This window comes from Symphalangus syndactylus, chromosome 8 (genome assembly GCF_028878055.3).
Source record: "Symphalangus syndactylus isolate Jambi chromosome 8, NHGRI_mSymSyn1-v2.1_pri, whole genome shotgun sequence".
NCBI classification, from domain to species: Eukaryota; Metazoa; Chordata; class Mammalia; order Primates; family Hylobatidae; genus Symphalangus; species Symphalangus syndactylus.
The window spans coordinates 73,056,693-73,078,044 of NC_072430.2; the positions used below are offsets into that span (position 1 = coordinate 73,056,693).

Here is a 21,352-nt window from a genome sequence, read left to right on the forward strand (position 1 = left end):
CATCTCCAGTTAAGTGAATGGCCAGCAACAGTGAACTCTCTTCCCTTGCAGTTCTTCTTTCCATAAAAATGATACTATAAATTTTTAAAATAATTAGATATTCTGTTCTGTATCTATCATTTGAGTATCAGATACAAAGCAGAAAATAAACCTGCAGAAACATTAAATGTATCTGCGTATTAACCCAAGTTGAAAAATTAATTTCCTATTAAGATGAAAACATGGTTTGAATTTTTTTTTAATTTTTAACTTTTAAAAAGCTCATCAGTGTTTTCTTACCTGGAAACCCAGTCTACAGCCAGACTTTCTGCAGCTGGTAGTCTGTGGTTTATGATTGTCTCCTTGTTTGTCTTATTCAGAAACATTCTCTCAATGACTTGCCTCTGTGTATCAATCCAATACAATCTCTTTTCTACTCGGTCAAAATCTAATGCCACAACATTGCCCAGTCCTTCCAAGATGAGGGAGTAAAAATAGCCATCTATAGTTAAATTTCTCAAATAGTAACGGTTGCTAAAAATGAGATAGGGTTCGATGTTACTGTTTTGCCGGCAGGTCTTTCCATCTGGTTCTCGGAGGTAGCCTGGGGCACACTTACAGATGTAGGAGCCTATTACGTTCTCACACTTCTGGCTACAGACAAAAGGCATCTCTGTGCATTCATCAATATCAACACAAGTCCGCTTGTCAGACATGAGCTTGTAACCAGGATGACAGGAACAATAGAAACTGGTTAAGGTGTCTGTGCAGTTGTGATCGCAGCCACTGATTGAAGGGTCATGGCATTCATTAATGCCTGTAGGTAAAAAGCAGTTCTTAGAGATCCTAAAATATCAACAACCAACTCACTATAATGGTTCAAAGTCAACATTTCTACTAAACAGTGCCAATTCTTAATGAATCATGCTAAGACAGACAACAAAGACTTCCAAAGACTGTGGATTATTGAAAAGTCACCATTTTTCAACTTCCTCACCAACTTACTCCTTCATCAGTCGTTTCAACAACTAATACAGGAGAAATGAGAATGAAAAGGAGAAGAAAAGAGCCTGGCCAGTGTGCTGGTCAAACAGCGTTCAGGAAAACTTTTCTAAATGCTCTGATGTGTAGCATGTTCCAGTGTGACTGTTCACACCATGGTCAAGCTCAGGCTTCCAGTGTGAAATCACTGAACATGGAACCACAAAGAGATACACACATTTGCCTCTCATGAGATGGCATGAGCTCAACACTAGGTGCAACACAACACTACACGTCCCTCTGGCTGGTCCTGTAATACATGGGCAACCTCACCCAAAAATGATCTACAGAGGGAGGACAGCAAGTTTTTATTAGTTCTCTACTCATCAAGGAACAATAGATTAAAACTTCATGCGTTGCAAAATCCATTATCCAAATATCAGGCCAAGCTCTTCCACTAGTTTTCTGTGCACCCCCAAACAATTCATTTCCCATCTATTGGCTACAGTCTTATTATCTGCAAAGAGAAGAGGGTACAGAAGATCACTAGTACTCCTTCTAGCTGTAAGAGTGAATGTTTCATAGGTTTGGATGAGACCTACTGAGATCACTTCGTCTTCAAGCTAAAAATCTTAATTTGAATTATGTACTATTGAGAATTTAATTCTTATAGTTTAGGTAAGGCAAAATTAATTAAAATGCAATGGGAATCTATATGAATTAGGAGTAAACATAAGAAAGTTCCATATGATTTTTGTATAAATGTATAACCTAGCACACGTTTTTCTTAATTTATTAAATGGTTTTTGAAACTTTGGTAGAAATTTATAAAAGTTTTTCTTACAATAGAGCAAACGCCACTTTTTGGATGATTTTTAAATTTTTTTCATTTTTTTTTCTTCAACTTTGAAGTTCAGGGGTACATGTGCAGGATGTGCAAGTTTGTTATAATAGGTAAACACGTGCCATGGTGGATTGCTGCACAGATTTTTTAATATTATGCATAGATATTCTCTTCTCTACATTTCCACAGCAGTTTCTGTCTAGCATTTAATTTTAATGTTATTTCATATAAATCGTATCTTTCACATAAGGAAAAAAACTACATTACATACTTCTGGGTCAATTAGGCAAATGCTTTCAATGAGTACTGACAATGAACCAGTGGAATAAAGAAAACAAAATAAACGAAATGATATGGTCTCTAAATTGTTATTACAGAGACAATACCAACATACATGAAACAATGGCTACAAGGATTAAACACCACAAGCAGGATGAATTGCCAATATTATGGAGTTCAAGATGGTGCTAAGCAAACAATGCCCATGTTACGGATTCTCAACTGCTTTAGTTGTGGTGGTTGGGGTGAGAGAGATATTAAACTCTCCCATTCAATTACCTGAGGACAGAAATGAAGAACAGGCCAAGGAGTCCTAGCAAAGGGATGCTTCAGGCAAAAAGTCATTACAAGAATTCAAAGAGAATCAACCTGGTTCCCTTCATTCTTGAGTACCTTATTTGGCAATAACGTTAAATGATGGCCTGAATATTTGCCCATCTTCTGTTCTCTCTAATGACTATCTAAGCAAAGAATTGGTCCAAAAAAATGTGTGTCCCCCATCTTATATACCAAGAAACTTTGGTAACCTTTTGCTATATCAGGAATAGTGATTTTATGGTAACTTTGCAGTTAGAGGACAAGTTGGAAAGTCTAAGTCGTAAAGGGTTGAGAATCCATATTCAGTCTCCCCTGTTGCCTTTTCCCAAATCCTCTGTTGTACTTACCACAACCTTTCTCATCGCTGTTGTCCAAACAGTCATCTAGGTGGTTGCAGAGTTTCATCATCTCGATGCAGCGCCCATTGTCACACTTGAACTCGTGAGGTGGACATGTGGGTTCTGGGGTGTGGCACAGGTGCATCAACTCATCAGATCCATCTCCACAGTCATTATCCTCATCACAGACAAAGGTTTCACTAATGCAGCGCCCGTTCTGACAGGTAAACTGGTTCTGTTGGCAAGTCTGGTATGAGCAGCCCCTCTCATCGCTGTAGTCACCACAGTCATTGTGCCGGTCACACCTGTATCATGAGATCCAGTACCGCTTTTAGAGGGGTTGACAATAAATCCCAACTATTACCCACTTGGGGCTTTGCTTCCTTTTTTATCTACCTAAATGCCAGGTCAACCATTTCAACAAGATCACCGGTGCCCTTGGTCTCCTTTCCCCCAACATCTTCATCTACCCCACTAATTGCCAATTCTAGGAGAATCCAATATTTGGCATTCCACCTAACTTCCTCAGGGTCTGGCTGCTACAATTAGAAATGCTACCATTAAATGCTACCATCTAATAGCTATAGACCATTAGTAGGTCTATAGCTATTAAAAATACTTGCATTCATTTTTTCCTTAGTTGATAAACTAATTAAATACAACTTTTGTAATTTTGGTATACATCAGATCTATGAGACAGCTTATGAACACTGGCATTATCTATGTTCAACAGATAATGAGATAGCCAGTAGGCACTGGCAGTGTACTGGGTAATCACATGATAAAAGTGCCCATACCCAAGTGGAAACTCATAGGGTGAGTGCTATATATTATAAATAAGATTATTGGGTGTGTCCTCTAAGAACACATATCTTCCCACTGGAATAACGTTTACATTGTCAGTCCTGTTCCTTCCATCTTTCGTTACACTCCTGCCATCTATCATGAGATGTGAGTCTTCATGGTGATGTGAATGAAGGCAAGCTAGTAGGTTAGCATGGCATACTGGCAAAGGAAGAAGGCATGCTGTAGTATGAGAAGCTATCTCGGGACCTAACACACACAGGCATCATTATAACAATATAATTTCCTGAAGTTCTGTGAGCCAAACTGGCCTTTCTTCTCCATATTACTCCAAGATCCCATAAAAGTTATGATGTCTAAAGGGGGTCTCACATAAGCATCAAGGACTCTTTGATAAGAATGAACAAAGCTAATGGTCTTGAACAATTTATCATAGAAAGCATAGGAGCGGCACATAGAGCATTACAAGATGTGAAGGCAACAATGGTGAATGTGGTCAGCTTTACAACTGACCTATAACCAGGCCTGCTAACCTGCACTGCCATCCATAAACCCAGGGCCTTGTCAACATGATTTACAGCTAAATGTGTGCATGTAATTGTGAAGAAAGCTGTGGTCAAGGCAGACTGGCTCAGCTCCATTTGGTCTCCCGGGAGCTATTTAACTCATTTCCAAATGGTTTGAAAACACCAATGCTTTCCTTTCTCTAATTTAGTTCCAATGCAGGAGGAAAAACAAGTCACCAAGCAAATCACCAAGCTTTCAGGCACTATTGCAAGTCAGTATTCCAGCTCACCACCAAATTGTCACCCCTCAGTTTTATCATCCATGTTTTTCAGCAGCATCAGTAATGAGCCAAGAAAAAAAAAAGTCAATAGGAAAAATGATCTCCTGTCCCACTGTACCAAATGGGGAGCAAACTTTCTGCGAAGCAAGCAAGGAGATGTACACTAACAGCACACCTAGCAGAGGCTACTCCAGACACACAGATTTTGGACCTATTTAAAAGCTGATAGCTCAGGTTTTCAAACAAACAGTATATTTTTTTCTCTTCTATTATAGCCCTTTTAAAGGAAATTCAGAAAGCTCAAGGAAAAAAAGAGAGAGAGAGAGAGAAAGGGAGGGAAAGTGAAGGAAGGAACAATGGAGGAAGAAAGAAAGGGAGAGAGGAAACGTTATTGTGCTGTGAGATCATAGTAATGATAAAGGAAGAACCCAGAAAGCTCAGAATGGGAGGAATAAGGGAGATAACTTGGAGTCTGATCAAAATCAACACCTGCTACCGTTCTTGTGCCTAGAGTCTAAGCCTAGGTATTCAGAATATATTTACATCTAAGACTAATGCTATTAGCTATTTACCAAATTCAGAAAAACTATAGAAGTACAACACGATAGAACTCTTGAGCAGTAGGGAGAAAATATAGACAAAGAATGATCTACTTTAGGTACAAAAAATAAAAATCTACACTTTACATCCATATTACTTAAATACAAACAAAGCATATTCCACTGCAGCTTCACTACAAAAGAAGACAGCTCCACCTCTTGAATGTCTTTGGATTGTCAGTTCACAAACTGTCACCTCTCAGCAATGTCCACTCATCAGAGGATGAATCACCCACAGAGTATATTTTCTTGATAGCATTTATCTACTTTTTAAATTACTGCTGGCCGGGCGCGGTGGCTCACGCTTGTAATCCCAGCACTTTGGGAGGCCGAGGCGGGCGGATCACGAGGTCAGGAGATCGAGACCACGGTGAAACCCCGTCTCTACTAAAAATACAAAAAATTAGCCGGGCGCGGTGGCGGGCGCCTGTAGTCCCAGCTACTCGGAGAGGCTGAGGCAGGAGAATGGCGTGAACCCGGGAGGCGGAGCTTGCAGTGAGCCGAGATCGCGCCACTGCACTCTAGCCTGGGCGATAGAGCGAGACTCCGTCTCAAAAAAAAAAAAAAAAAAAAAAAAAAAAAAAAAAAAAATTACTGCTAAGTCCCTGCTCCTTCACCTCCTCCTTCTTCCTCAGGCCCACCACAATAAACACACAATCGCACACCACACTGGACTCCAGTGGTACATTAGCACCTGTTGATGAGCTGCCTGCCCCTCCAGTCAATGGCCCCTGTGACTCTGCTGCTCTGATCTTGCGCCTACTTAGTATATCTTTCCCATTGTCTTCCTTCGCATGCTGTAAGCTGGCCATTGCTGTTGCTCTCAATGTGCCTGTGTGTCCCTTAACAGTCCTTGGCACAAGCAATATCTCTTCATGGCTCCAGTTGTGCCCAAATACCTAAGACATACTTTCACCTCAGGAAGTCCTACTATGTCAAATTCACCTTCCACCTTGAGCAAGCTCCTTTCTGGACTCCCCTACTTTTGCTAATGCTCATACTACTTTACTAGTCAATCAGGATTGAAACTTACAAATTGTTCTTCTCCATTTCCTTCCATAATCCAAGTATTTGTTAAGTGGGATGATGAGAAGTTGGGATGTTAAGAATTATATAAACGGTTTGAAGAGGCCCATTTGGAGAAAGAGGTAAGAAGTCAAACAATGGAACATTGCAGGAGAGGTCCCCGAAACCAGCAGGCTGTGAGCCGAATCTGTTTGATCCACACAGTGTTTTAAGAATTTTAAAATTTGTTTCCAGCATTTAAAATCAGACTATTTCATATGAAAATCCAGATTTCCAACTTCTGTCAAAAAGAGAGCATCAGAATGGCCTTCCAGCCCTCCTGCATGATATTGATCAATGTCTGCATCCTTAGTTGGAGACATTGTCTCAGTTCACTCCACCTGTCTCTACTTGACTCTGAGCCTAAAAGCCAAGCTCTGTTCATCATCATGCTTGTGCTGTTATTTTTCTTACAGTAGAGAGAGGAGAGTGAAACAGTTCGTGTAATACCAATGCCTCTACTCCAAGTGGAAAACTAAGCGGATCACCAGCTTCAAGAAAGAATTCTTATCTCAAGCCCTCTCCATTCATCTCCCTGGCCCTCTGTGCAAGGCCAGATTCTGTCTTTCACAGGCCCTAGGCATTTTTGCCTTCTTGGGCTCCTTCCTCCACAAAAATATTAAAAATTATATTTAATTTTAAATTGTTAATATGGTATTATATATTAATAATTTATTTAAGTATCTAACTTCTTTTCATTTTAATGCAATCATATTGGTATAAAGCCAGATATATTAATATTATATATTAAAATGCTTTCTTTGATGTAAAAGTTTTTTTTTCCTTGATTTTGAAAGGAATCCAAACATTTTCATAGGCCACCAAACGCATCATGGGCCCTGGGCACTGTGGCCACTGGGTGCCTAATAGGTAAGTGAGCCCAGCCCCCAAGGACATTTGAGGCATGCTGGGTAACTTTTGAATCCTCAATTCACCTGAATATCTTTGGGATACACAGTCCGTAACCACAGGTGAATTCATTTTCAGAACAAGTTCTCCTGGTGCAATTCTGATTCTCATCGTAGCCATCAGTACAGTCCACATCACCATCACAGACCCAAGACTGGGGAATGCACCTCCTGTCCGGAGGTCTGTCATTTACACAAAGAAACTCGGAATCCGAGCAGTTTTGATTCTCTGAAACCAAAGCACGCAAGAATCAGAAAGCATGAGAGCTCAGTGCAGCAGTTAATTCTCTTTGCTTTAATGTTACTTACCATTCTAAGGATGAAAGGAAATGGGAGGAAAACACGTAGACAAATTACATTGCTATTATAATAATAGATCATAATAAAAATACCTCCAGAGGTTCCATTTTAATTGCTTTGGACCCTGGCTTTTTCAAAGAAATCAATATAATAAAACGCCTCATTTATTTTTCCATAAAATACATTAGAATGGTCATGCTTTTTCCCTTAGGGCTTCAGAAAACCACTGCCATTTTGTTAATTGGATACCAAATGCCTTATATTTTGGTAACTTTTTTTAGTTTACAAAGCATAATCACAGAAGCACAATGTGAGATACGTATTTTTACACCATTTGTATAGATGAGAAAACTGAAGCTCAAGATGGTTAACTGGATGTCTCAAAGTCATAGAACTAGGTGAAGAGCTGGGGCTTCAAACCTAGGTCTTTCTCCTCCAAATTTAGTGCTTTTTCAACTGCTATAATGCTACCACCCCAAGCAGTATTGGGGTGGAGAGGAAAGGCATATGTTAACAGAATTGTCAGAAACCATGATGCTATGAGGAAAGAGATGAGATGCTGATATCGAATCATTAGTGTCCACAAAATAAGAGAACAGGTGTTTTATCCAGTCTCATTGTGGGTGAATAGAAAACAAAAGAAAGAAGGAGATGTTGGTAAAGACAGGTGGGAGAAATGCATACGCCACAATCCATGTATGTGCAGCTGAAAACCACCCATGTCAGTGGATAGGGTAAATGTGGAGTTGTGACCCACTACAAAAGTCACAACGCAGGAGGGTGCCATCAGATGCAAGCAGCAGGGAGCCATTGAGTCTACTGCCCTACCATAGAAAGACATTATTCTAACACCGATTAGATTAATTCTTGAACTAGCTAAGATTTCCATACCCTGTTGGTAATGAAACTGATGTTCCATTATCCACTCAAGAGGCATAACATCCCTCCCTCCATGCCACTTTAAGGTGACAAAAGAAACTACAGACAGTTCATTGTTATACTGTGAAGGTTGCTATTAAGAGTGGCCAACCACTGGTGCAGTGGCTCATGCTTGTAATCCCAGCACTTTGGGAGGCCAAGGTAAGAGGATTGCTTGAGCCCAGTAGTTTGAGACTAGCCTAGGCAATATAGTGAGACCTCATCTCTACAAAAAAAAGTATAAAAATCGGCCAGGCATGGTGGTGGGCGTATGGTCCCAACTAGTTGGGAGGCTGAAGTGGGAGGATCGCTTGAGCCTGGAAGGTGGAGGCTGCACTGAGCCATGACCCCACCACTGCACTCCAGCCTGGGCAACAGAGTAAGACCTTGTCAAAAAAAAAAAAAAAAAGGAGACAACCAAGTATTCGTGGGTTTTTTTTTTCCCCTAGAAATGTAGGACATTATGTCCATTAGCCAAATGTAAGAGAAAGAAAGTAAATACAAAGTCATTTTTCATCACTCTGAAGCATTTAAGTGGATGATATCAAACACTCCCAGCATGGAGAAACAAAGGTAACATTCTATCAGTGTCCATTCAATTACAGAGAAATCTGCAATCATACTCTCCAACACAGAAAAACAACTCTACTGTGTTTCCCTGGAATGTGACTCTGCAGAGGAATTAATCGGCTTCACTTACGACACTGGTGCCTTTCATCCTCGTCACTCATATCCCCACAGTCATTATCACCGTCACAGATCCATTCACTTGGGATGCATCTCCCACCATCACATTTGAACTCATCAGCTAGGCATGTTCGCTCAGAGTGACCTGAAAAGATCAACAGCATTCTCAGTGAAAAAAAGTGGTTTGCAGTCCAGGAATCTGGAGACAAGCTGACTGTAGCATGAGTTGTCTAGAAAACTTGAAACAGCATTATTTCATTATGTACATCTAGGGTAGTCCTCCAATAAGACTAGTACCAGCGACCAACAGTTTGAGGTAAACGTAGTCAACTGACAGAGCACAGCCCTAATTATCTTTGGTGACTAAAATGGGATACAATATTCCCTTACGTGTATGGTAGAGAAAGAACACTTCTTTTCCCAGGAAAGATATGAATTACCTACTATTTCACGTTTCTATTTTAAAATCTACTTTTCATCCAAAACCATTTTGTTTTGTGCAAACTCTCCCCCGCCTGCACTCCCCATCCCCGCTTCCTTGCTCCCTTTCCTTCTTTCCATAACACTTACCACCACCTTTCAACATACTAGACAATTTACTGATTGGTTGCCTGTCTCCCCTCTTTAGAATATTAGCTCCATGTGGGTAGGGATTGTTGTCTTATTCACTGACACAGCCCAGAAGTTCCTAGAACACAGCTGTTCAATAAATACTGAATTAAAATAAGTCACTCTTCTACTTCAAATTAGCCATTACTGATTCAGATGCTTTAACCCTAACCCCACATGTTCCTATTTAACTAATAAAGGTGTCATAGGCTCCCAAAACCAGGGCGCCCTGGAATTAGCCTAAGGCAAGAGAAAATATAATTGCAACTGATAAAGACACAGCCTAATCATAACAGTAACAAGAAATAGGCTCTTTCAGAAGCTGCTATGAAAAGTGTGTATATTGATCCAGACTTTTTTTTTTTTGGAGACGGAGTCTCAATCTGTGGCCAGGCTGGAGTGCAGTGGCATGATCTCAGCTCACTGCAACCTCTGCCTCCTGGGTTCAAGTGATTCTCCTGCCTCAGCCTCCTGAGTAGCTGGGATTACAGGCACGTGCCACCACACCCGGCTAATTCTTGTGTTTTTAGTAGAGACGGGTTTCACCATGTTGGCCAGGATGGTCTCCATCTCTTGGCCTTGTGATCTGCCCTCCTTGGCCTCCCAAAGTGCTAGGATTACAGGTGTGAGCCACCGTGCCTGGCCTGATCCAGATTTTTTGAAGAGACATATCTCCTTTTATACAGCAGCACCACTTCTGGACATCTAGACCATAAGGATCTTTCCACATGTGCACAAAAAAGGTTTCTAAAAGGATGTTCATCCTGGCACTGTCTTTCATAGTGAGAAAATGGAAACAACCTAAATGTCCAACCACTAAGAAAAAGATAAAAATACATGGACCATTTGTATTTTAAAGTATTCTTTGGCAGTATACAGGAATGAGGCAGGTCTGTATTTGCTGACATGATGTTAAGCTTAAAAAATAAAAGCTAATTGCAGAAAATATGTATAGTAAGACTCCATTTGTTTTTTTAAAATCTGTATATCAAGATATATAAAAGTAAAGTAGATATATAAAAGATAAAAGTAAGGCAAATTCACACTCAGCCTTTTAATATTGATTATCTTTGAGGAGGCAGGGGATTGGAGAAGGATGAAAAAATGTAAATTTACTTTTTGTACATTGTATTATTTCTTTAAAATATATTTCTGAATATTATTACTTTACTACAATGAGGATATATTCATATATAGGTTATGTGCTTATTTTTATTTAAATATGTCAGGTCATTGGTACTCACCGCTATTACTATGACTTTCACTACAATAGAGAAGTTTAAAAAGTCATATTAATTATTCATATATTTGAACCAATAATTCATACATTTCAACCAATCTCTAAGACTATTCTACTCATCTAGTAGTTATTAATTATTTCCTTTACAGGTCCTCAAAACTCTATGTGCCCTTTGCTTTCTATAAAACTTTCAGTGCTGGGGAAAAAGAACTTAGTGAAGCACTCCAAATACCACTCTCCAACACAGAATTTAAACCTGAGAGAAAATTGGAACTGAAAATAGTTTGACTTCAGCTATAAAACTATGTTAATGATCCTAAGAAAATATCCTGAAAATAAAATTTTTAAATACGATGTTAATATTTACTGCAATGATATATACAATAGAGGAATAAAATAAAAGCAACCTAATGCTTAATAACAGAGGCAGTTAATTCGATGATACTATAACCACTCAATGGAATATTATAGTCATTAAAAGGCAGTATGAAGACAAGGACGAGCAAACTTTTTCTTAACTAGGTAGTAAATATTTTAGGCTTGCAGGTCCTATGGTCTCTGTTGCACCTACTGGATATGGCCATAGTAGAGGGACAGCAGCCATAGATGTTATGTGGCTGCATTTGAGTAAAATTCTATCTATAAAGACAGGCAACTGGCCACAGTCATAGTTTTCTGACTCCTATATAGCAATATGATTTATTGACAGGTTTTTTACAGCAATGTAGAAAAATATAAAAATTTTTATATTTTTACAATTAGGTAAAAAATGTGCATGGATATAGATTAGAATCCGTGAAGGCAAATAGCAGCCTCCAAATGTAAACAGGGCATAACTGTCCCCAGGAATACAACCAAAGGCCCCTGCAACTTCTTGGGCCTCTTGTGCTCATAAACTGGCACAGAGGAGAACAGGAAGAGGATGCATGCCCCTAATATACTCCTTCCCTATGTATATGACTCCAATCACTCTTGGGTCCTCTGACAGCTTTCAGGGCCAGCACTCAACCAAATTTAGAAACTTCAATTGAGAGCCAACTAAAATTAAGTTCTACCAGCTAAGCACTGTATTAGGTGCATCACCAATATAATTTCATTTTATCAGCATCAATCAGCAGCTTCTGTATCCTGATCAGCTCCCCACACAGTGCTCTCCACTAACAGGTCTTTAATGAATATCTGCTGAGCGGTGTCAGCATTCCAGATGAAAGCTAGGACAGGAAGTCCAAGCATTCAGCAGCCATGACCCTGGTCTGTATTTGAAGCGGTTGGAAGAGACTGAAGTTGTCTAGCTGCATCGTGATGTTTTTCATGCTTGCTTACTCTCTTACCACAAGAGGCAGGTTCATCAGAGGCATCAAAACAATCTGTTTCTTGATCACAATACCAATGTTGAGGAATACAGCGTCCAGATGTGCATTGGAACTCACTGCTGCTGCACGTGTGAGTGGCTGCAGGACGGAAAGAAGATAAAACCCATGAGCAAAACACAAACGTGTTCCCATCAGTCTTAACAATCTGCCTTTATCTCTGAGCTAGATAATAGTTACCAAAAAAGGAAGACTGAGCCTGGAAAATGGATGCTTGTGTAAGCTTTCTGTGGGGAGGAAGAAGCATGGGAGACAGAAGGAAGTCAATCCTGCCCCAATTCCCCAATTTGTTTTTCCAGATTCCAGAAATAAAAAAAAAAAATGTATTTGTTAGAAATACCAAAGAACTATCTTTGTGAGAAATGAAATCACAAATTATAAGTCTTGGTTTTATTTTTTCTACTATAATGTAAAATTAAATAAATCCCATTGCAATAATAATTAAAAGCAAAACAATAATGTGATCGTATCTAAGCTCACTCCACACACAACCTTTTAGCTATGTTAGATAATAATTCTAGAAAGTTGGCAAAGTTATCTCCATGTTCATCCTTGGAATACCAGACTTTTAGTTGAGTAAGTGGGAAACTGCCTATGTTTGAACATTGACTCTTCTCGAGTAACTTTAGGTAGCTCTGGTTATATGCATTTTCCAAATTGTTATGTGGGTGCACATCTAATTCAAGTCTTGTAATTCTTCTGGTCTATAAGTCTGTCTTGCTTTGGCCCCTGCTATCTGATGATTTGCCAGGGGAGAACTGACATGGAAGCAGAGGTCCCTGCAAAGTCAGCAATAACTCCTATCTGTCTAGCCCTATCTGGTGGCTGCATCCTGAATTCTGCTTCCTTGTGCTGCTGTTATTACAACAGATTCCTCTTCCTGTGCTGTACCCTAATTTGGTGACAAATAATTATGATGCCCTTTGATTTCTTCGGGAGGGGACCAGTGACAAGAGTTTAACTACATATACCCAGAACAGGGAAGGCCAATCACTAAATCCTTAAATTATGTATCTATTTACACTAATAGTCTCAAAGTTATCAAACTTAAGAAAGGCCTTATAATTTGAGCTATAAATACAGGAAATTGTTTGAATGAACCAAATTACTAAATATGAAATAGAGATTTCTGAAATTCAAACGTATCTAGGGGATATAAAGATACCTTCAGTTACTGGTCAGGCACGGTGGCTCATACTTGTAATCCCAGCACTTTGGGAGGCTGAGATGGGTGGATCGCTTGAGCCCAAGAGTTCCAGACCAGCCTGGGTAACACAGAGAAACCCCATATCTACAAAAAATACAAAAATTAGCTGGGCGTGGTGGCACATGCACGTAATCCCAGCTACTCAGGAGGCTGAGGTGGGAGGATGGCTTGAGCACAGCAGGCAGAGGTTGCAGTGAGCTGTGATCATGCCACTACACTACAGCCCAGGTGACAGAGTGAGACTGTCTGAAAAAAAATAGTTTTCAGTTACTGATGGCCACTATAATATTGAGTAAATTATAAGGGCTTAACGGGCAAATTCTGCCTAAGTACATGAAGGCGAAAGGCTTTCAACACTGGGAGAAATGGGTCTCCAATAGTAGCAGATCTCTGGAAGAAATATTCGGGGTCTGGGAATTCCAGCCAGGGAACAGAGAGAAAGAGTTTCTCATACCCCTGCAATCACATATGAAAGCAACTGCCTACCACCTCTACTTAGAAGGTCAATGTGAAATGACAATTGAAATCAGCCCAAATGCCCACGCTTCGTATCTTTGTATTAGCTCACAACATGCATCTCTGGAACGATAGAAAGAAAAGCAGTTTTATCTTACTCACTGCAATAAGTAGGGTTTTCATCACTGTTATCTCCACAGTCATTGTCTCCGTCACACAAATAAACGCGAGGAATACAAATATTTGAATTATGACATTTTGTGTATCCAGACTGGCAAGTGCGATCAGCTTGAAAAAGACAACCAGATAAATATTAGGAATATACCCACCAAATATGAATTACGAACAGTATCCATGCTAACAGATCTATTGTAGAACTCAAACCACTGGAAGGGCGGCATTTTCAAAACCTTCAGAAAGGCAGGATCCATGATACTTTTGTTACCTATAGACTCTGTGGTAAAAAGACATATTTCCAGCTGATACTGGGCAGAAGGGAGAGGAGACACTGGTTTGTAACTTAAATCATCTGTTTTCATTAATTAATGGTATCAACAAGAGTTCCAACTCTTGGTAAAATAAACTATGGCATTTCCACACAATGAAGTAATATGTAGCTATTAAAGGAATAAAGAAGATTTCTATATACTGTTAAGTAATGACAGCATAATCTTCAGGATATATTGTTAATAGTAAGAAAGCAAGATTCAAAACAGTAGGCTATCTTTTATGTAAGAAAAAGGACGATATAAGTGTATGTATGTGTGCGTAGCAAGAGAGAGATGCTTATATTAAAAACAGTAACAACAAAGAAAAGATTAACAAAAATTGTCATCTCTCTGGATACACTGAGAAGAGCACAGAGGAAGCAGAAACGAGAGGAAGAAATGAAGCACTTCTATAAATGCACCTCGTCGTGTAGTTTTAACTTTGGAACTATGTATGTTATTTTGTACAAACAAAATCAATAAAATAAAATAAAATTTGGAAACAGCAATAGATGAAGCTAACCATATATCAGATGGATAGCATAACCCTGCAGAAAAAAAAATTCCAATTATCTTTAAAATCAGTATTTTGACTGCATATCTCTAGCGGGACATAATCTAAAAAGCAAGAAGAATCTCACACTTAGTAGATTTATTGTTAATAGTATTATTTGAGTGGTTATAATAATGTTGAAATTATTATAGGCATTTTGAAATTACTATATAATAAAACAAATAACTAAATGTCAAGAGAAACTATGATTTTAAGCATAAGAAGAGATGTAATTATAAAATCTAAAATGTAAACAATGTGTAATCTTAAATTTAAATGGGAAATATCAATAAAAAGTTTTTTCTGGCCGGGCGCAGTGGCTCACGCCTGTAATCCCAGCACTTTGGAAGGCCAAGGTGGGCGGATCACGAGGTCAGGAGATCAAGACCATCCTGGCCAACACGGTGAAACCCCGTCTCTACTAAAAAATACAAAAAATTGGCCAGGCGTGGTGGCAGGCGCCTGTAGTCCCAGCTATTCGGGAGGCTGAGGCAGGAGAATGCCGTGAAGCTGGGAGGCAGAGCTTGCAGTGAGCTGAGATCACATCACTGCACTCCAGCCTGAGCGATAGAGCGAGACTCTATCTCAAAAAAAAAAAAATTTCCTTAAAAACTGTATTTCCTAGCTCTGACCATTGAAAAGGACTAGAAGCAATGAAAGCTAAGTAGGAATGAGCACCTCAACCCTGTGATAATTTCTAAGTACCACAAAGGGAATGAGGTCTCCTTGGATAAGTGGCTAATTCCAGGACTGGGACAGGAAATATAAGACAAGTTTGAGCTATAAGAAGATGGATTGGGGTCATGTCAAAGAACAGAAAATCCAAGTTAAGGACTCCCATTGGCCTAAGTTTGGACAACTGGGCACCAAAAAAAAGAGTTGACAGCACTGTATTAAAACTCATCAAATACATGAAGATCAAAGAGTTCAATGTAATACAAAACTAAACTAAACTAAAAGTTAATTCTCCTTTGTCACCAACTCATTACTCTGAAAATTGACAAGCAAAAGGTATTTATCCTGTAGATTCTAATTACCAACAAAAGCTGATAAGGGAAATGTCTTCTTTATCAAACTTCAGCTAATAAATGCGGCAGGAACACTAGAATTCTAAAGAGCCTATTTCATAACTCTTAAAGAAATAATGGGTTTACGGAACAACCACCCATGGATGCTAAAACCATTGGGTGAAAGGATGATGGGAGCTTCATAAGAGAAGATTCAGGCTGACACCAGAATCCACTTAAAGTGGGGCAACCAAACATCATGTGCCTCATGAGGTGATGCAACAGGAAATGCACAGCTCCACCCCTGAAATACTCTTACCCAAAGAATTGCACCTGTTATGATCAAAACTCTAGGTCTAAATACCAGTTCATAGGAAATAAGAGGGATAAGATAAATTAAATGGATCAATTATGCAATTAGTCAAATCCAGAATGTGAGATATTCTACAGGACAAATCACCTAATCTTTCTAATGAATCAATGACATTAAAAAGTGGGAAGTGTTGTGGCATAAAAGAGATTGAAGAATTATAACAATCAAAATCAGTTGTAGATCTCATCTGAACCCTAACTTGAACAGAGTAACAGTAAAAATACATTTTGGGGATAAGTGACAAAATTTGAACATGGAGCAGGTAGTCAGGGATATTTAGTAAGCACTGTTGATTTTGCCAGGCATTATAATGGCATGGTAGTTATTTTCCAAAATGTTATCAGTGAAGTGCATGTCTAGGAGTCACTTTAAAATACTAGAAAAAAGGAGAGAAAAATGAAACAAGATTGGTATTTGTTGATACTTGCTACCACGCCTAGCCAAAAATTTATGTTTTAGATAAATACTTAGGGGTTTTTTTTTGGAAAGCCTTTGTTTTTATATAATAATTTCATCTCCTGCGATCCAAGACTTCAGACCCAAAATCACAATGAGCACTTAAGATAAACTTACGGCAATTTTTCTCATCTGAAGTGTTATTATCATGGCAGTTGTCTACACCATTGCAGACAAACTCACGAGGTATGCACCTTCTATTATTGCACATAAACTCCGTGGTGGCATTGCAGTCCCTGAACAGGCACCCTGCCTCATCACTGCCATCACCACAGTCATTGTAGTAATCACAGCGGTAAGAGTATTGGACACATCGCCCATTGGCACAGGTGAAGGCTGTTGGTAAGCAGGTGTGAAGTGCTAAGAACAGGAAAAACATGAGAACAAACCCTCTTGATTAAAGCATTATCCTAATTTTTAAAAAGATACAATTAAATAAAAGAGACACTTTGAATTTACCTTCCAAGGCAAAAAACGCTGCAAAACGGACTGCATGCAAAGTGAGATAACACTTTTAATTAGTTAGATTAAGCAAAATATGTTGTATACGTTTTTTAAACTGTTTTATGCACAAATCAAGTAATTTAAGCACAAATCAAAGTCATTCTAATTCTCTACAATCTCAATTTATCTCCATCACAGAAAATCATGCAATTATAGTTTATTTCAGGAAAATAAAAACTCCTAGCCCCTATCACAGTCTGCTAGGAAAAGGTAACCAATCTCAGAACTCCCTGAGAAAGTCCACTATGTTTTACTCACTCAATTCAGATGGAAGCTGAGGATTGGAAGTTATTTTCATAAAATTATTGAAATAATGACCTTCGTGCTATGAAAATTAGTAAAATGATACGTTTCCTTAGTCCCAAGCTAAGCCAGGCTTAGCATGCACCATGCCTCATGCTAAGGGATTTTTACATATTGTTTCTCTTACGCCTCAGAAGAACCCTAGTAGTAGCTCCATTTTACAGATGCAGATGTCTGAGGCTTGAGATATTAAGTAACTTTCCCAGGGCTATACAGATTACAAATGCGATCACCAGGATGATGATCGTGCTTGTGCTCTTAACCACTACAGAGGTGATTTAACAGAAAGTCTGCATTATCAGAGGAAACATTTGTCAGCTCTACCAGGATGCCTAGGCACACATTTCAAACACATTCACACACAGCAGGATTCCATACCAAACACTTGACATCAAGATGCCATTAGCTCCTACCAAAAGCGCCAAGAGTCCAACTCACCACAGACACTTTCCATCTCATCACTGCCATCCCCACAGTCGTTGTCATTATCACACTTCCACTCTTCCGAGATGCAGCGCCCATTGGAGCAGGTGAAAGAAGATGCACCACATCGTTCACCATTGTCCACAATGCAGTGCTTCCTGTTGTTGGCCAAATACCAGTTGCCCTCATGTGGACACTGGCACTCGGCACCATTTGGACCTGAAGAAAGATAATCCCAGAAGAAGCAAAAGATGGATGCAGCCACCGTTCACATTGACCTCTCCACAATAGCACTTGCAACAGCTTCTACATTAAATACTCCCTAAGACAAGCCATGGAAATTCTGCCCATTAACCTTTTAACTATATTCTGAGTCACTTTTCCATCAAGAAGAGCAATCACCAATTTCTAATAAATGTGCCGATTCCTTCTAAACAACAGGAAATATCAACGACTCTTCTCAGCAAAATTTGCAAAGCAACAACATCAAAAGGCACATCTTCCCATGAATTTGTTGTTCTTTATAAAATGCACAATGAAGCACATATGATCCCACCTGCAAATATCACCAGAAATATTTCGAACTACAAATAATACCTCTTAAGCAGAAAATGTAAATCCTTTTATAAGGAAGGCAGGCTCATTGACGGAATTCCTAGTCAAGACATGAAGTAGGGCAGCCAAGGCCTTCATCTTTCTTTCTAACTCCATCAAGCTTGTATTTAAAATGCCTTCATAGGCTGAGCGCTGTGGCTCACGCCTGTAATCCCAGCACTTTGGGAGGCCGAGGTGAGCAGATCACTTGAGGCCAAGAGTTTGAGACTAGCCTGGCCAACATGGTGAAGCCCTGTCTCTACTAAAAATATAAAAATTAGCTGGACATGGCATGTGCCTGTAGTCCCAGCTACTAAGGAGGCTGAAGCAGGAGAATTGCATGAACCCAAGAGGCAGAGGTTGCAGTGAGCTGAGATCCCGTCACTGCACTCCAGCCTAGGTGACAGAGTGAGACTCAGTCTCAAAAATAAAATAAAATAAAATGCTTTCATAAAAGGGCTCCATATAGAATAGAAAAGAAGCCTGCCAAGTCTTCCTCTCAAAATATAGCCCCAGGTCTGTTTTATAAATTACCCTGACATCAAGGAGAATTTGAATTTTTTTCTCCTGTGAGAACTTCAGCTTTCCTTACCAATTGGTATTGTGATCATTATTTTCCACGCTCTAATTTTCATGGTCAATGCCTTACCTGGTGCACAGATATGGCTGCAGCCCCCATTAAACTGTTCACAAGGATTGTTACACTGTTGTTTCTGGTTCTTCACAACAGTGTTGACTCCCCTGGGCTGGGAGAGCAAATTTGTGGTCATTGCAATCTGACCTGACCCGTCATATTTGTTAGCTCGGTAAATTCTTTGTGTGTACAAGTCAGTCCAGTAAATATACTGGCCATAGAGAGTCAAGCCAAAAGCATGAACAGCTGCATTGACAATAACTTCACGATCCATGCCCGTCAGAGTGCTGCGTTCAATCCTCTGCCTAAAATGAAGCAAAAAAAAATTTTAAAGTTGAAATCTAAAATGAGTTAAGTTTTCAACTGGCAACCCAATGCATGCATCTCATCATTGTTTACACAAGCCCCAAACTTTATTTTCAAGTGGGGCATATGGCAGCTGGAAATGTTCCCTCTGGTGATGGGAGGTCTTGTTTGCTTATCAAACAATAGCCTATATAAAATCATTGACTTCCAAATATGAATAATAATCCTACAAAAGGAACCAGGTTGACATTAGAAACAGGAAAACAGGAAATAATCCATGTAATGCATGGAACTCAGTGTTGAGCACATAGCAGACTCTCAATAAAACAATAACTTTTCCATCCCACTTCCTTAGTGACTTTTTCAATTTGATATTTATTGAGTACCTTGAGGTGTTTACCTAGAATAATCCAAGCTTAGACTCAGAGTATCACTGCTTTGTTTCAAATAGGAGAAGAAAGAAAAGATCAGAAGGTTAGGTGCTTGGCATCAACAAGACTAAAATTCCAAAGAAATATGCAAGAAAAATTAAGATTCCTGATATGTAGACACCAGCCATAATAAACAAAATCATTTCATCCGTTCAACTATTCCATTAGGATGACTGGAATGTGAGACATATGGGGGGTACTTGGAGAAGCTACATACAAAATTAGAGTTGACAAAAGGAAAATATTAAGAAATGTGCTGAGGAGAAGCTTGCCAGAGAAGAAAGGGTCTATTTGAAAAGATGACCAAAAGTCAAAGACTGAAGAAAAGAATTTTCTAAAAGACATTGAATGCTAAAGCCCAGAAAAAAACTTAACATCAATGGGCATTTAAAAGTCATTCAGATTTTATGGCAGTTACCTAGGGCCTGCAGAATGTAAGTTGAGTAATTTCATTTGTAATTCTAAATTGAGAAAATACATTTATAATTATAGCTGAAATTGTAGATATGTTTAGCAATGCATCTTTAGATGTCTTTTAGTTCATAATTATTCAATGCATGATACAGATAAATTTTCACAGTATGTTCACCAAGTTCCAATATATACATAGCTCCTAAAACTGTGATTCTATATTTTGGCAATGTCTATCTGGCATATTATATTTTCATCACACGATGCAAATCCCTCTTCTTTGGAAATGGGAGGAAAAACTCTTCTTAACACCCATATGAGTAACCAGAGACACCTACAGACTAGCATCCACCCAGTAGAGAAGGTCCTCCTCATAGTCCAGAGTCAGCCCACTGGGCATGACCAGACTGCTGTTCACAATGGGTACCCGGAAGTTTCCTCCCAATGTGGCTCTCTCGATTTTGGCATGCGTATCCCAGTCAGCCCAGTACAGGTACCTAGTCATACAAAAGGAGTCAATAATTAATTCACAGGGAACCTCATAGTCCTTAAAAAAAAAAAAAGGACAACATTTTTTAATTGCAAATTGCCAGTAACATGGCAAAAGAAACTCCATTTCTACTTACACAACTCATCGAAAAGGGATCTAGCGAGTCAGGGTGTTGACTTCCTAGTATGTTGCCAACCTTTCTGCCATCAAAGGGAGCTATGTGCCGCACCCTCCTTCCCAGGTAAAATCACTCAATATGCTTTCACTTTTGAAACTGCAGCCATAGTGTTATAAGCCCATAACACACTGGCTATCTATGAACATAATTTCAGGCCCCACTTTTTCCAGAAATAAGCAGACAGAAATATAACAAAGAAGATGATGGCATACCCTTGGCAGGGATCTAACACAATTGCTCTTGGTTTTGGAATGCGGGCTATCACAGTGCGGTTAGACCCATCTTCAGCCATGGAATTAATCGTCTGGTTGAGGTAGTCACTGTAATAAATTCTTCTAGTAATCCAGTCAAAGGCAATGCCATCAGCAGTCCCTATACCTGGACACATACCGGCAGACACACACACAAGCACACACAAAGACATTAGAGTCCCATATGCATTAGAAACACTCAGTCATCCACGTGTGTTGACCCCATTATGTCTACTTGCAGGACAAGCAGCACCTGGAGTG

General features: G+C 39.3%; 1 protein-coding gene across 1 annotated transcript in view; it reads right to left on the reverse strand.

Annotated features, from left to right (window-relative positions):
* The window catches only part of LRP2 (LDL receptor related protein 2), a 227,289-nt gene that overhangs the window by 60,096 nt on the left and 145,841 nt on the right, over positions 1 to 21,352 (reverse strand). Inside the window, exons 40-50 of the mRNA XM_055289622.1 lie at positions 21,053 to 21,218; positions 20,511 to 20,669; positions 19,040 to 19,329; positions 17,812 to 18,015; positions 16,684 to 16,926; positions 13,852 to 13,977; positions 11,988 to 12,107; positions 8,821 to 8,952; positions 6,930 to 7,131; positions 2,749 to 3,044; positions 280 to 796 (exon numbers count right to left, since the gene is read on the reverse strand). Of these exons, the coding sequence (XP_055145597.1) occupies positions 280 to 796; positions 2,749 to 3,044; positions 6,930 to 7,131; positions 8,821 to 8,952; positions 11,988 to 12,107; positions 13,852 to 13,977; positions 16,684 to 16,926; positions 17,812 to 18,015; positions 19,040 to 19,329; positions 20,511 to 20,669; positions 21,053 to 21,218 (2,455 nt within the window). The remainder of the gene's footprint in view (positions 1 to 279; positions 797 to 2,748; positions 3,045 to 6,929; positions 7,132 to 8,820; positions 8,953 to 11,987; positions 12,108 to 13,851; positions 13,978 to 16,683; positions 16,927 to 17,811; positions 18,016 to 19,039; positions 19,330 to 20,510; positions 20,670 to 21,052; positions 21,219 to 21,352) is intronic.